We start from the raw sequence: 17,599 nt of genomic DNA, 5'->3' as shown, positions 1-17,599 counted from the left end.
GTTCTCGTGAAGGTGGTGGTACATGAGGGTGCTGGAGAGGACCTGCGCGAGCTGATACTCCTCGAAGAGCGCCTCCACGCGCGTGACCGCAGCTTCATCTCCGGCGGCGGCGGTGGCCTCCTTGGGCTTCCACCACGCCTTCTCCGCCTCCTGGCGACGCTTCAGCGCGGGGGAGAAGATGCGGTCGAGGCGGTTGAAGTTCCGCCACGCGCGTGCGCCGGCACTGCGGGAGGGGGCGCCGCGGATGCGCGCCTGCTCCCTCCACCGTTTGTCCACCGGCGGGGGGAGGGAGGAGCTCTCGGCCTCCGCCTCGTGGCGGCGCTTGTGGGGTGGGTCGCCGCCGAGCCCGGCGCAGCCGCCGTTCCCGCATCGTCCGCTGAGACCCCCTCGGCCACCCAAACCAGCACCGACCGACGACATCTCCGGCAAGTTCGGGTAGGTAAACGCGCTGGAAATCTAGGCTGAAGTTTGCGGGGTTTCTAGCCGGAGGAGAAAAAATGCGACAGAGGGGAATGGGGGGAAAGCCAGATGCGAACCCTAAATCGACCTGGAGCCGACATATATATCGGAATCGCAGGCGGTTTATGGGCTCCCGCAAATGTTTTGTGGGCAGGGCCCTTTTTGGCGGACCCGCTCGGGTCGAAATTTTAGGTCGTCCCATAAACCCGCCGAAAAAACGCACCCCGGCGAGGTTATATGGGATCTGCTAGAGATGCTCTGAGCACATTGTTAATGATCTGAAGTCTAGCGAGCGCTCATGAATGATTACAAGCTTCAAACGAACAGAATCTAGCAGGGTTTTTGCCTCGTTAAGTTTACCGAGTTTAGTGGTCACGAGCTTAACGAGCCGCTTGGCTCGTTAATTCACCTGGTGAGTAAAAACGCTTCTCGAAATGGAAGAAAACAATTGAACATCAAGAATTTTAGAATTTGGCCTTGTCTGGTTGGGATTTTTTTTCATGGCTTTCGCTGCTGAAAAGCCAACCAAATGGACAGATTCCCGGACGTGCTTGTCACGAATCCTAGAAGTAGCGACTTACAGAAACATCAGTAGTTGGGCGTGTGTGCTACAGCAGTCAAAACTGAAAAGAAATTCTTTTCTAAAATGACCATTTATATGTAAATCAGTTTACACACCAGTGTTTATGATGAATTAGCACATAAACAATTCATATGCTACTAGTAAAACAATTGATTCTAGTAGCAATCACCGAAACTCTTATATTCTTCTCAAGAAAGAACCACTAGTTTCGTCAATTCTCGTTTTGGCTGAGGTTTTCGTTCGGGACGTGGGCGGCAAAGAGCAAAATATGGCGGCGCCTCCTCGGAGCCCATTTTCGTTTCATCTGCCTCTCCACGATCCGCCTGACTCGTCTCCAACCAATCAGGGCGCGCGATCCCCCTTCCCACGGATCGCCCCCTCGAACCAGATCCCAGCCGTCCACGCACCACACATCCAACGCTCCACGCCCCACCATCCCTCCCGGAAAACCAAAACCCACGCGCGCCCCCCGCTCCAATCCCCCGCCCGCTCGGCGCTCTCCTCCTATTTAACGCCGCCCATTCCCCTTCTTGCTCCTCACCCCCATTCCTCCCAGCAATCCCCCAAATCTCCTCAGCCTCCCGCGCATCTCCTCCGACATGGCCCGCACCAAGCAGACGGCGAGGAAGTCCACCGGCGGCAAGGCGCCGAGGAAGCAGCTGGCCACCAAGGCCGCCCGCAAGTCCGCCCCGGCCACAGGCGGCGTCAAGAAGCCCCACCGCTTCCGCCCCGGCACCGTCGCCCTCCGCGAGATCCGCAAGTACCAGAAGAGCACCGAGCTGCTCATCCGCAAGCTCCCCTTCCAGCGCCTCGTCCGCGAGATCGCCCAGGACTTCAAGACCGACCTCCGCTTCCAGTCCTCCGCCGTCTCCGCCCTGCAGGAGGCCGCCGAGGCCTACCTGGTGGGCCTCTTCGAGGACACCAACCTCTGCGCCATCCACGCCAAGCGCGTCACCATCATGCCCAAGGACATCCAGCTCGCCCGCCGCATCCGTGGAGAGAGGGCCTAAGCTCTGTTCGTCGTCGTCTGTTAGTCGTCCTCTTAGCCTGATGTGTTCATCGGTGGAAATGTGCGTGCTAGTGTTTGTTCGTGTCGTGGTCGATGTAGTGTGTCTGTTCTGATGTCACCATCTTGCTGTCATCAGTAACTGAAATGAAAATGTTGCTATCTGTTCTAAGATCTGTGCCATTTGATGCTTGTTTTTCATTGTCTGCGAGCCCGTTGTTGAATGTGATTCCTCAACTGGGACATTTGATTATCCCAACTCGTGAAATTCGCAATCACTAGTAATCTTTTTTGGTTGCATCTGAATCTATTTTGGCTCGTCCTTCAGTTCTGTGTATCCATCTGTTCTATTCTGTCTTTCTGATTTTTCCTGTTTCCAATCTTCACTTTCGACTCCTGCAACTGTTGGTAAACAACTCTTACTCTCAGATGTACCATGATAACAACTACACTACTAAATAGGATGCAGATAGACAAAAGATGTTTCTACTATCTTGCATGGTTCTGTTTGTTCTATGATCCATTTGATGGATTTCCTGCACCTGCAAATTCAACAGTGTGATTGAGGTAGAAAGTGTAACCAAAGATGGCGCAGATGAAACTGCTAGATCAGAAAGGAATGTAGATTTGTTGAGTAACTTTATGTTGGAAAGAGATCATGTAATGAAAAAGGAATGTAGAACAGTCTTTGACTTGTTCATAATGCTTCGCTGCAGAGGAAAAAGTATGCCAGATTTCTGGTTTAATGAACTGAAGAACCATAAAATCCTAGCTGAGGAGGTGAGACACTGCATATTTTTGCAACAGAAATTCCTTCTCTGAACTGTCGGACATGTTTTTGCTCTACTTTTCTTAAGATCCATCTGCATATAATTTCCGTTTTGGCATCTATTTTATCATTTATTTACATGTACCCAGGTCCAGGAAAGACGAACGAGGAGCTCTTAAGTAATTCAACTCAAGGTACAGAATTAGCATTGAAACCTCTGCGTGAGCATGATTTTATTCATCACCTCATTTCAGTACTGCAGTCGCAAAACGAAATGGCGTTGTATGTAGTAGAGCAGTTCTATGCTCTAAGGTTTTTTCTCTGTTCTAAATGTACCTTGTTGCTTGCCAAAGTTGCCTATCTTGCCCGCCGCATCTGTTGCGAGAGGACCTAGTATGCGTCGTGCCTGCGGGTGGATAGATGTGCTAGGTCGTCAGTTTGTGTTGAGCGGTGGAAATGCTCTGCTGCTGTAGTAAAAAGTTACCTTGTTCTTGCCGTGGTGGTGTGATCTTGATGCTAACATCCTTTTGTCATCAGCAAGTGAAAAGTTGGATATCTGTGCTCTACATGCGTCGTCTGTTAGATCCTTGTTAGGCTGGGTTCGTCGGTGGAAGTGTGTGCTAGTAGTGTTTCAGAATGTGCCTGTGTTCTTGTCATGGTGGATGTGTTATGCCTAATCTGATGGTACCTTCTTGTTGCCATCAGCAATGGAAATGAAAAAATGTTGGCTTCCTATTCTCATTCATCTGCGTTTGAATGCCTGTTCCCAACTTTGTCAAATTTCTTGCCTGTTTCAGCTAGCTTGTTCTATTTTACTCCGATTTTGAGCTTCATTAGTTGCCTCTGAACCCGAACGAATCGAGCAGTTGAGATGGTACCTGAAAATTGCTCTCGTCTTCTTTTCTGTCTATCGACATGTTGCATGACAATGCCGGTATGTCTGATGTTCAGTGCACATATTCTGTTGAAAAGCATCCCTACTTTGCCTAATTATATTGCAACCCTGCAAGTCTATGAACCATGCTCTAAACTAAGTACATACTGATAGTACAACCTAGTTGGTGTCCTGTCTTCAGATCTTACAGGTTCAGGAAATGCCGCAGGGCTTCGACACCGTGCCTGCAATATTATTGGTTGCATCACCCACAATTCCTAAATAACGCACCAGAACATCGAGGAAGCGCTGGCAACGATTGGTCAAAATCTCATGCCATTCCCGGTTCTGTCTGTCGAAACAGCAGTTGTTTGCTTGATGTTCTGTTCCAGTGGGCTGGCCATTGCTTGGACAGAGTATCCTGAACATTTGTTACATTCAGGGGTACAAAGATGATACGTGTCCTATCCCAAGCATGTGAAATGACCTGCCAGTTTTAGCTAGTGTGTTCTTGATTGCTTCGATTTTGTAGCTTAAATGGTACTAGTACCGTGTCAAAATTCTTTGAAATAACTATTCCGGTTGGGTTCCTCTGAACCTGAATGAACAGATGTAATACGCTCGTTCAGTTCAGTTTCGTGTACCTTACATAAACAGTGCTTTCCTGATGATCACATCAGTGCTGAAAGTTTTCTCAACCCTGCTTCTGTGCTCTATAATCTCAAAACTACAAACACAGTTACAACTTACAAGGATGTCTTGATTAAGTGTTTATCCTAAGGCACAGTGCTAGTATTTCTTGAGAGAATTTTAGTGGTCGCCCATGGGGTAATTTTGGCCACAGTAATACCAACACCAATTTCTATGTACCTATTCTCCAATCGACCCCGCGCGCACACACTTAAACACGGCTCACTCTGGGCAGCTCACAACAGTGCTCCTGTGGGATCCGGATGTTTTCTGGTAAGCTGATGCTAGAACAGTCAAGCATGTTAATTTAATTTTGAACTAAAGCGACGGCACTTATTTTGTAGAGGAGGGAGTAGGAAAAAATAAAATGTATAATTAACTTTAAATTATACTATAATTTACTGATGCATAATATAAGTTCTATGATCTGAGAAATTTTCTGATGGTACTATGTAGTGTGGCTCAGAGTGCAAGTAGAATATCAAAGAGCAGTCCATGACTGAAGATGCATAGCCAGCGTTACACTTCTGCTCAATGGTCATTACACTTTCCTTTGGTTCGGTTCGGACAAGACGACAGGGGCAAAATTCAAGGTAAATTGGGAGATTGTCTGCCGGCCACTTGAGTATGGGGGGCTTGGGGTGCTCAACACCAACAAGTTTACTCGTGCTCTCCGGTTGCGCTGGTCGTGGTATGAATGGAAGGAGCCCACCAAGATGTGGGTGGGGATGGGGAACCCTTGTGACGTGGAGGACCTCAACTTCTATGCATCCACCACTATCACCATCGGTAACGATGCGAAGACCCCTTTTTGGGACTCGCCTTGGCTCCTTGGGCGCATGCAAAGGACATTGCCCCGCTCATTCACGAGGTTTCCACAAGAAAGAATTGGAAGGTGCAGGAGGCCCTCAAGCATAACACATGGATTTTCAAGATCAAGCCACCAAACAACATCTCCGCCGAGCACATCTCGCAGTTTTTCACTCTTTGGATGCTCTTGCACGAGGTCGAACTCGATGAGCTTACCGAGGACGACATCCTATGGAAGCACACGGCAAATGGGCAATACTCGGCAACGTCCTCGTACAAAGCACAATTCCTAGGGATGGTTCTCTCACCCATTGATAGAATGGTTTGGAAGGCTTGGGCTTCTCCAAAAGTCAAGTTCTTTGCTTGGTTGGCTCTACAAGATAGAATCTGGACCGCCGATAGATTGGCAAAGCGTGGATGGCCAAATTGTGGCCTTTGCCCTCTTTGCAAGAGGGTGCAAGAATGCGGGACTCACCTCCTCTTCATGTGCCGCTACACAGAAGGCTATGGTCTTTGGTCATTGACAGATACCACATTATCGGACTCGACACAAACGCTTGGCCCTTGTTCAACTTGGTTGAAACTTGGTGGGCAAGTACTTGCGACAGCGCCACGCCATTCAGGCAAGCAAAGGCATCCCTCATCATGCTTGTCTCATGGACAATTTGGAACGAGCGAAATGCACGAGTTTTCAAGCAGAAGAGCGCACCACCGACTATATTGCTTGCCTCCATCACGACCGAAGCTAGCCTCTGAAACCTCGCGGGTGCAAAAAAGCTAGGGTCCATAATTTCGCGAGAGTAATTCCCATGTCGTGTAATCGGGTTGCTTGTAACAAACAAACTCTATTCTCTCTTATTTAATGGATGAGGCAAAGCTTTTGCCTTTGTTTCAAGATATAGCTGTGGATGGGTTTCTTCACCGTCTCTTCTATGGATATATGATACGCATGCTTATGCATATTCTAGAAAAAAAAGAGTATCAATGATGCATTACATTCGAGCAGGTTTCTTGTAGATTATATTCAGATCTCCAAAACAGTTCGAATGAAGGAATGAGAATCTGTCATTATTGGAGGACATGCTACAACAATGCAGCAAGTATATCAAGTTGAATTGATATTCACACTAAATAAGCGACTTCTCGGACATGGAGTATTTGATACCGATCTCATATGCTCCGCATGAACAGTAAAATACAAAAAATAGCAAAAAAATGAAAAAGAAAAATAAATCATTTTTTTGTGATGAACATTGATGAATGTTCTAACAACTTGCAAAATTTCAGGTCAAAATGGCATTCGCGGGGGTCTGGTTTTGTTATTTTTGCCCAGACCCCCGCGAATGTCATTTGACCTGAAATTTTGCATGTAGTTAGAAAATTCATCAATGTTCATCATAATTTTTTTGCTATTTTTTAAATTTTACTGTTCATGCGGGAGCATATGAGCTTGGAATCAAAAGAGCACTTTGGCGACTTCTCTTCTTTTTTGAGTTTGAAATACACCCATAAAAAAGAAGTCTGTTCCTTGAAGAAGAGAAAATTACATCTACAGTAACTGAACTTGACTCTAGGGTTCACTTTGGTCACTGTATTCACGAAATCGCAAGTTACGGTCACCGGGCTCGCTGAACCGGGTCACTATACGGTAACCCATACCGTTTCGGCTCGTATCGGCCCGATTTGACCAGAAACCCGCTTTGACTCGCCAGCTGGACATGACACGTCGACAAAACTTAAAGAAGCGAGCAGCGACCGAGCTATTTTGCATTTCCCCCCTGTTCGGTCGAGACGCTTCACCTTTTCATCGACGCCTCCGAGGCAGAGGAGAAGAGAAAGGAAAGGGGAAGCGATCGCGGTGCTGATCAGCTAGGGTTTCGTCGCCACCGGCGGAGGCATCCACCGACGGAGCGACGGCGGCCAGAGGGTTCATCGACGACTTGAACCATGGCGCCTCGTCGCCGAGCAGAAGGAGACCCACCACCTGTGTATGGTAAGCCCCTGTTTTCTCCCTGAACCTCTGTAAAACCCCCCCCTTTTCTCTCTGAATCTAATCGATTTGAGGTCGATTAGGTGGTTGCACGCTCTTATTTGCCTTCAGATTTTGATGTTACTGCTAGGGTTTCCGTTCTGCTATGGATTTTAGGCAGTTAATCTAGGGTTTTATGTAAATCTACAGATGAAATTGACTACTTATCAAACTTCAGTCTTTGCATCAATTTTGGTGGTTATTTCCTTGGAGTTGGTAAAAATCGTGCATATGTCAATGGAGAAAACATGTGGTATGATTATGTGGAGGGGGATACACTTACTGTCGAGAAGTTAGAAGATCTGGTAGAAGAATTGGGCTATGAAGTGAAGGGGAGATTGCAAATGTATTACTGCATGCCTGGTAAACCAATGACTGAAGGTGGTCTTGTGAAGATAACTTGCAATGACAACTGTCTTAACATGAGGGCACATGTAACACTTGGGCACAAGTTTTTGCAAATGTATCTTGATCATGATGAGAGTTTCAGGCAGTTTGACTGGGATGATGTGATAGAGTTTCTTGTAGCAGACCTGCCTACTGTTGTTAGTCCTATCAAACCAATTCAGATCATTAAGGAGGAAGCACTAGAGAAGCATAAGCAGAAGATTCAGCGGGATTTATTGGACAGGAAAATTAAGGAGGAAGCAGTGGAAAAAATGCAGTGTATGTTTGTCAGTCATGTCACCATTGCAGATGATGCAGACCTAGCAGAAGAACAAGCTGCAGAAGAAGCACTTGCAGAGCAAGAACCAGAAGGAACAAATTCTGCAGAAGAAGCAGTTGCAGAGCAAGCAGTAGAAGAAGCAGTTGCAGAGCAAGCAGCAGAAGAAGCAGTTGCAAATGAGGAGGAAGATGTGGAGCAGGGTGAAGAGGATGGCTCTGTTGCATATGACAGTCAAGGGTCAGTTTCTGATGCTGAAGTAAATGGGAGTGAACAAGGATCAGACTATGCTGATGAGATTGTAGATAGTGATTATAATGTCAGTGATTTAGATGATGATATTAAAGAGGAGACAGTGGAGGAGCCTACTGATGTTCATATTAGAGCAAAGCCAGACCCTGTACAAGGATCAGATGAAGAAGACCTTGAGCTCCCGGATTCTGATGATGAAGCAGGTGCAAAGTGTTGGGAATCGTAGCATAATTTAAATTTTTCCTACGCTCACCAAGATGCATCTATGGAGTGTACTAGCAACGAGGGGAAGGGAGTGCATCTACATACCCTTGTAGATCGCGAGCGGAAGCGTTCCAATGAACGTGGATGACGGAGTCGTACTCGCCGTGATCCAAATCACCGATGACCGAGTGCCGAACGGACGGCACCTCCGCGTTCAACACACGTACGGTGCAGCGACGTCTCCTCCTTCTTGATCCAGCAAGGGGGAAGGAGAGGTTGATGGAGATCCAACAGCACGACGGCGTGGTGGTGGATGTAGCGGGTCTCCGGCAGGGCTTCGCCGAGCTTCTGCGAGAGAGAGAGAGAGGTGTTGCAGGGGAGGAGGGAGGCGCCCAAGGCTGTAGGTTGCTGCCCTCCCTCCCCCCCTTTATATAGGCCCCCTGGGGGGGGCGCCGGCCCTAGAGATGGGATCTCATGGGGGGGCGGCGGCCAAAGGGGGAAGGGGTTGCCTTGCCCCCCAAGGCAAGGGGGAAGCCCCCCACCCTAGGGTTCCCAACCCTAGGCGCATGGGGAAAGGCCCAAGGGTGGCGCCCCAGCCCACTAAGGGCTGGTTCCCTTCCACTTTCAGCCCACGGGGCCCTCCGGGATAGTTGGCCCCACCCGGTGGACCCCCGGGACCCTTCCGGTGGTCCCGGTACAATACCGGTAACCCCCGAAACTTTCCCGGTGGCCGAAACTTGACTTCCTATATATAATTCTTCACCTCCGGACCATTCCGGAACCTCTCGTGACGTCCGGGATCTCATCCGGGACTCCGAACAACTTTCGGGTTTGCGCATACACATATCTCTACAACCCTAGCGTCACCGAACCTTAAGTGTGTAGACCCTACGGGTTCGGGAGACATGCAGACATGACCGAGACGCCTCTCCGGTCAATAACCAACAGCGGGATCTGGATACCCATGTTGGCTCCCACATGTTCCACGATGATCTCGTCGGATGAACCACGGTGTCGAGGATTCAATCAATCCCGTATACAATTCGCTTTGTCAATCGGTATGTTACTTGCCCGAGATTCGATCGTCGGTATCCCAATACCTTGTTCAATCTCGTTACCGGCAAGTCTCTTTACTCGTACCGCAATGCATGATCCCGTGACTAACGCCTTAGTCACATTGAGCTCATTATGATGATGCATTACCGAGTGGGCCCAGAGATACCTCTCCGTCACACGGAGTGACAAATCCCAGTCTCGATCCGTGCCAACCCAACAGACACTTTCGGAGATACCCGTAGTGCACCTTTATAATCACCCAGTTACGTTGTGACGTTTGGCACACCCAAAGCACTCCTACGGTATCCGGGAGTTGCACGATCTCATGGTCTAAGGAAAAGATACTTGACATTGGAAAAGCTCTAGCAAACGAAACTACACGATCTTTTATGCTATGCTTAGGATTGGGTCTTGTCCATCACATCATTCTCCTAATGATGTGATCCCGTTATCAATGACATCCAATGTCCATAGTCAGGAAACCATGACTATCTGTTGATCAACGAGCTAGTCAACTAGAGGCTTACTAGGGACATGTTGTGGTCTATGTATTCACACATGTATTACGATTTCCGGACAATACAATTATAGCATGAACAATAGACGATTATCATGAACAAAGAAATATAATAATAACCATTTATTATTGCCTCTAGGGCATATTTCCAACAGTCTCCCACTTGCACTAGAGTCAATAATCTAGTTACATTGTGATGAATCGAACACCCATTGCGTCCTGGTGTTGATCATGTTTTGCCCTAGGGAGAGGTTTAGTCAACGGATCTGCTACATTCAGGTCCGTATGTACTTTACAAATATCTATGTCTCCATTTTGAACACTTTCACGAATGGAGTTGAAGCGACGCTTGATATGCCTGGTCTTGCTGTGAAACCTGGGCTCCTTCTCAAGGGCAATAGCTCAAGTGTTGTCACAGAAGAGAGTCATTGGGCCCGACGCATTGGGAATCACCCCTAGGTCGGTAATGAACTCCTTCATCCAGACTGCTTCCTGTGCTGCCTCCGAGGCTGCCATGTACTCCGCTTCACATGTAGATCCCGCCATGACGCTTTGCTTGCAACTGCACCAGCTTACTGCTCCTCCATTCAAAATATACACGTATCCGTTCTGTGACTTCGAGTCATCCAGATCTGTGTCGAAGCTAGCGTCGACGTAACCCTTTACGACGAGCTCTTCGTCACCTCCATAAACGAGAAACATATCCTTAGTCCTCTTCAGGTACTTCAGGATATTCTTGACCGCTGTCCAGTGTTCCATGCCGGGATTACTTTGGTACCTTCCTACCAAACTTACGGCAAGGTTTACATCAGGTCTGGTACACAGCATGGCATACATAATAGACCCTATGGCCGAGGCATAGGGGATGACACTCATCTTTTCTATATCTTCTGCCGTGGTCGGACATTGAGCCGTGCTCAATTGCACACCTTGCAATACAGGCAAGAACCCCTTCTTGGACTGATCCATATTGAACTTCTTCAATATCTTGTCAAGGTATGTACTTTGTGAAAGACCAATGAGGCGTCTTGATCTATCTCTATAGATCTTGATGCCTAATATATAAGCAGCTTCTCCAAGGTCCTTCATTGAAAAACACTTATTCAAATAGGCCTTTATACTTTCCAAGAATTCTATATCATTTCCCATCAATAGTATGTCATCCACATATAATATGAGAAATGCTACAGAGCTCCCACTCACTTTCTTGTAAACACAGGCTTCTCCATAAGTCTGTGTAAACCCAAACGCTTTGATCATCTCATCAAAGCGAATGTTCCAACTCCGAGATGCTTGCACCAACCCATAGATTGAGCGCTGGAGCTTGCATACTTTGTTAGCATTCTTAGGATCGACAAAACCTTCCGGCTGCATCATATACAACTCTTCCTTAAGGAAGCCGTTAAGGAATGCCGTTTTGACGTCCATCTGCCATATCTCATAATCATAGTATGCGGCAATTGCTAACATGATTCGGACGGACTTTAGCTTCGCTACGGGTGAGAAAGTCTCATCGTAGTCAACCCCTTGAACTTGTCGATAACCCTTAGCGACAAGTCGAGCTTTGTAGATGGTCACATTACCATCTGCGTCCGTCTTCTTCTTAAATATCCATTTGTTTTCTATGGCTCGCCGCTCATCGGGCAAGTCAGTCAAAGTCCATACTTTGTTTTCATACATGGATTCTATCTCGGATTTCATGGCTTCTAGCCATTTGTCAGAATCCGGGCCCGCCATCGCTTCTTCATAGTTTGAAGGTTCACCGTTGTCTAACAACATGATTTCCAGGACAGGGTTGCCGTACCACTCTGGTGCGGAACGTGTCCTTGTGGACCTACGAAGTTCAGTAACTTGATCCGAAGCTTCATGATCATCATCATTAACTTCCTCCCCAGTCGGTGTAGGCACCACAGGAACATCTTCCCGCGCTGCGCTACTTTCCGGTTCGGAAGGGGTGACTATCACCTCATCAAGTTCCACCTTCCTCCCACTCAATTCTTTCGAGAGAAACTCCTTCTCCAGAAAGGACCCGTTCTTGGCAACGAAGATCTTGCCTTCGGATCTGAGGTAGAAGGTATACCCAATAGTTTCCTTAGAGTATCCTATGAAGACGCATTTTTCCGACTTGGGTTTGAGCTTTTCAGGTTGAAGTTTCTTGACATAAGCATCGCATCCCCAAACTTTTAGAAACGACAGCTTAGGTTTCTTCCCAAACCATAATTCATACGGTGTCGTCTCAACGGATTTCGACGGAGCCCTATTTAAAGTGAATGCGGCAGTCTCTAAAGCATAGCCCCAAAATGAGAGCGGTAAATCGGTAAGAGACATCATAGATCGCACCATATCCAATAGAGTGCGATTACGACGTTCGGACACACCATTTCTCTGAGGTGTTCCAGGCGGCGTGAGTTGTGAAACTATTCCACATTTCCTTAAGTGTGTACCAAATTCGTGACTTAAATATTCTCCACCACGATCTGATCGTAAGAATTTTATTTTCCTGTCACGTTGATTCTCAACTTCACTCTGAAATTCCTTGAACTTTTCAAAGGTTTCAGACTTGTGTTTCATTAGGTAGACATACCCATATCTACTTAAATCATCAGTGAGGGTGAGAACATAACGATATCCTCCGCGAGCCTGAACACTCATTGGACCACACACATCGGTATGTATGATTTCCAATAAGTTGGTTGCTCGCTCCATTGTTCCGGAGAACGGAGTCTTGGTCATCTTACCCATGAGGCATGGTTCGCACGTGTCAAATGATTCGTAATCAAGAGACTCCAAAAGTCCATCTACATGGAGCTTCTTCATGCGCTTGATACCAATGTGACCAAGGTGGCAGTGCCACAAGTATGTGGGACTATCGTTATCAACTTTACATCTTTTGGTATTCACACTATGAACATGTGTAACATCACGTTCGAGATTCATCAAAAATAAACCATTGACCAGCGGGGCATGACCATAAAACATATCTCTCAAATAAATAGAACAACCATTATTCTCGGATTTAAATGAGTAGCCATCTCGAATTAAACGAGATCCAGATACAATGTTCATGCTCAAAGCTGGCACTAAATAACAATTATTGAGGTTTAAAACTAATCCCGTGGGTAGATGCAGAGGTAGCGTGCCGACGGCGATCACATCGACCTTGGAACCATTCCCGACGCGCATCGTCACCTCGTCCTTCGCCAGTCTCCGTTTATTCCGTAGTTCCTGTTTTGAGTTACAAATATGAGCAACCGCACCGGTATCAAATACCCAGGAGCTACTACGAGTACTGGTAAGGTACACATCAATAACTTGTATATCACATATACCTTTGGTGTTGCCGGCCTTCTTCTTGTCCGCTAAGTATTTGGGGCAGTTCCGCTTCCAGTGACCACTTCCCTTGCAATAAAAGCACTCAGTCTCGGGCTTGGGTCCATTCTTTGACTTCTTCCCAGTAACTGGTATACCGGGCGCGGCAACTCCCTTGCCGTCCTTTTTGAAGTTCTTCTTACCCTTGCCCTTCTTGAACTTAGTGGTTTTATTCACCATCAACACTTGATGTTCTTTTCTGATCTCCCCTTCCGCTGATTTCAGCATTGAATATACCTCAGGAATGGTCTTTTCCATCCCCTGCATATTGTAGTTCATCACAAAGCTCTTGTAGCTTGGTGGAAGCGACTGGAGGATTCTGTCAATGACCGCGTCATCCGGGAGATTAACTCCCAGCTGAGACAAGCGGTTGTGCAACCCAGACATTCTGAGTATGTGCTCACTAACAGAACTATTCTCCTCCATTTTACAGCTGAAGAACTTGTCGGAGACATCATATCTCTCGACCCGGGCATGAGCTTGGAAAACCAGTTTCAGCTCCTCGAACATCTCATATGCTCCATGTTTCTCAAAACGCTTTTGGAGACCCGGTTCTAGGCTGTAAAGCATGCCGCACTGAACGAGGGAGTAATCATCAGCACGCTGCTGCCAAGCGTTCATAACGTCTTGGTTCTCAGGGATTGGTGCATCACCTAGCGGTGCTTCTAAGACATAATCTTTCTTGGCTACTATGAGGATGATCCTCAGGTTCCGGACCCAGTCCGTATAGTTGCTGCCATCATCTTTCAGCTTGGTTTTCTCTAGGAACGCGTTGAAATTGAGGACAACGTTGGCCATTTGATCTACAAGACATAGTGTAAAGATTTTAGACTAAGTTCATGATAATTAAGTTCATCTAATCAAATTATTTAATGAACTCCCACTCAGATAGACATCCCTCTAGTCATCTAAGTGAAACATGATCCGAGTTTAACTAGGCCGTGTCCGATCATCACGTGAGACGGACTAGTCAAGATCGGTGAACATCTCCATGTTGATCGTATCTTCTATACGACTCATGCTCGACCTTTCGGTCCTCCGTGTTCCGAGGCCATGTCTGTACACGCTAGGCTCGTCAAGTCAACCTAAGTGTATTGCGTGTGTTCCGAGGCCATGTCTGTACATGCTAGGCTCGTCAACACCCGTTGTATTCGAACGTTAGAATCTATCACACCCGATCATCACGTGGTGCTTCGAAACAACGAACCTTCGCAACGGTGCACAGTTAGGGTGAACACTTTCTTGAAATTATGATAAGGGATCATCTTACTTACTACTGTCTTTCTAAGCAAATAAGATGCAAAAACATGATAAACATCACATGCAATCAAATAGTGACATGATATGGCCAATATCATTATGCTCCTTTGATCTCCATCTTCGGGGCACCATGATCATCTTCGTCACCGGCATGACACCATGATCTCCATCATCATGATCTCCATCATTGTGTCTTCATGAAGTCGTCATGCCAACGATTACTTCTACTTCTATGGCTAACGCGTTTAGCAACAAAGTAAAGTAATTTACATGGCGTTATTCAATGACACGCAGGTCATACAAAATAATAAAGACAACTCCTATGGCTCCTGCCGGTTGTCATACTCATCGACATGCAAGTCGTGATTCCTATTACAAGAATATGATCAATCTCATACATCACATATATCATTCATCACATCTTCTGGCCATATCACATCACATAGCACTTGCTGCAAAAACAAGTTAGACGTCCTCTAATTGTTGTTGCAAGTTTTTACGTGGTTTGTAGGTTTCTAGCAAGAACGTTTTCTTACCTACGTATGACCACAACGTGATTTGCCAATTTCTATTTACCCTTCATAAGGACCCTTTTCATCGAATCCGTTCCGACTAAAGTAGGAGAGACAGACACCCGCTAGCCACCTTATGCAACTAGTGCATGTCAGTCGGTGGAACCTGTCTCACGTAAGCGTACGTGTAAGGTCGGTCCGGGCCGCTTCATCCTACAATGCCGCCGAAACAAGAAACGACTAGTAGCGGCAAGAAGAATTGGCAAACTCAACGCCCACAACTGCTTTGTGTTCTACTCGTGCATAGTAACTACGCATAGGCCTGGCTCATGATGCCACTGTTGGGAATCGTAGCATAATTTAAAATTTTCCTACGCTCACCAAGATGCATCTATGGAGTGTACTAGCAACGAGGGGAAGGGAGTGCATCTACATACCCTTGTAGATCGCGAGCGGAAGCTTTCCAATGAACGTGGATGACGGAGTTGTACTCGCCGTGATCCAAATCACCGATGACCGAGTGCCGAACGGACGGCACCTCCGCGTTCAACACACGTACGGTGCAGCGACGTCTCCTCCTTCTTGATCCAGCAAGGGGGAAGGAGAGGTTGATGGAGATCCAACAGCACGACGGCGTGGTGGTGGATGTAGCGGGTCTCCGGCAGGGCTTCGCCGAGCTTCTGCGAGAGAGAGAGAGGTGTTGCAGGGGAGGAGGGAGGCGCCCAAGGCTGTAGGTTGCTGCCCTCCCTCCCCCCCTTTATATAGGCCCCCTGGGGGGGCGCCGGCCCTAGAGATGGGATCTCATGGGGGGCGGCGGCCAAAGGGGGGAAGGGGTTGCCTTGTCCCCCAAGGCAAGGGGGAAGCCCCCCACCTTAGGGTTCCCAACCCTAGGCGCATGGGGAAAGGCCCAAGGGGGGCGCCCCAGCCCACTAAGGGCTGGTTCCCTTCCACTTTCAGCCCACGGGGCCCTCCGGGATAGGTGGCCCCACCCGGTGGACCCCCGGGACCCTTCCGGTGGTCCCGGTACAATACCGGTAACCCCCGAAACTTTCCCGGTGGCCGAAACTTGACTTCCTATATATAATTCTTCACCTCCGGACCATTCCGGAACCTCTCGTGACGTCCGGGATCTCATCCGGGACTCCGAACAACTTTCGGGTTTCCGCATACACATATCTCTACAACCCTAGCGTCACCGAACCTTAAGTGTGTAGACCCTACGGGTTCGGGAGACATGCAGACATGACCGAGACGCCTCTCCGGTCAATAACCAACAGCGGGATCTGGATACCCATGTTGGCTCCCACATGTTCCACGATGATCTCATTGGATGAACCACGGTGTCGAGGATTCAATCAATCCCGTATACAATTCGCTTTGTCAATCGGTATGTTACTTGCCCGAGATTCGATCGTCGGTATCCCAATACCTTGTTCAATCTCGTTACCGGCAAGTCTCTTTACTTGTACCGCAATGCATGATCCCGTGACTAACGCCTTAGTCACATTGAGCTCATTATGATGATGCATTACCGAGTGGGCCCAGAGATACCTCTCCGTCACACGGAGTGACAAATCCCAGTCTCGATCCGTGCCAACCCAACAGACACTTTCGGAGATACCCGTAGTGCACCTTTATAATCACCCAGTTACGTTGTGACGTTTGGCACACCCAAAGCACTCCTACGGTATCCGGGAGTTGCACGATCTCATGGTCTAAGGAAAAGATACTTGACATTGGAAAAGCTCTAGCAAACGAAACTACACGATCTTTTATGCTATGCTTAGGATTGGGTCTTGTCCATCACATCATTCTCCTAATGATGTGATCCCGTTATCAATGACATCCAATGTCCATAGTCAGGAAACCATGACTATCTGTTGATCAACGAGCTAGTCAACTAGAGGCTTACTAGGGACATGTTGTGGTCTATGTATTCACACATGTATTACGATTTCCGGACAATACAATTATAGCATGAACAATAGACGATTATCATGAACAAAGAAATATAATAATAACCATTTATTATTGCCTCTAGGGCATATTTCCAACACAAAGTACAAATTTAAAAGCTTTAGGAAGGAAGATTTGCATGATCCACAATTCAAAATTGGACAAGTTTTCCAGTCACCAGAATTGTTTAGAAAAGCAGTGAGAGAATATGCTTGCAAAAATAGATTTGACATCAAATTGCCAGTAAATGACAGGAAAAGAATTTCAGCAAAATGTCAGTCCCACTGCCCCTGGAACATTTGGTGTAGTTATGATAGCAGAACAAACTTCATGGTCATCAAGAGTTACAATGATGAACACAAATGTTCTAAGAAGTGGAAAGTAAAGGCATTTACTGCTAGATATCTTGCAGAAAAGTACTTGGAGTACTTCAGGGCAGATCAAGGAATGAATTTTAGAAATTTTGGGAGGTTAGTGCAAAAGGACTGGAATATGGCAGCTTCTTGTAGTAAACTAAGCAGAGCAAGGAGATATGCATTGAAGATAATCCATGGAGATGAGGAGGCACAGTACAACATGCTTTGGGATT

General features: G+C 47.2%; 1 protein-coding gene across 1 annotated transcript; it reads left to right on the top strand.

Annotated features, from left to right (window-relative positions):
• Positions 1-1,571: 1,571 nt before the first annotated feature.
• LOC123182809 (histone H3.2) lies at positions 1,572-2,220 on the top strand. The gene has a single exon (XM_044595478.1). The coding sequence runs from the start codon at positions 1,642-1,644 to the stop codon at positions 2,050-2,052; it is 411 nt and encodes a 136-aa protein (XP_044451413.1). The 5' UTR covers positions 1,572-1,641; the 3' UTR covers positions 2,053-2,220.
• Positions 2,221-17,599: the final 15,379 nt, after the last annotated feature.

Source organism: Triticum aestivum, chromosome 1D (genome assembly GCF_018294505.1).
Source record: "Triticum aestivum cultivar Chinese Spring chromosome 1D, IWGSC CS RefSeq v2.1, whole genome shotgun sequence".
NCBI lineage: Eukaryota > Viridiplantae > Streptophyta > Magnoliopsida > Poales > Poaceae > Triticum > Triticum aestivum.
Note: the sequence above shows the minus strand (reverse complement) of the source record. Positions and strands in the feature narration are given on the sequence as shown.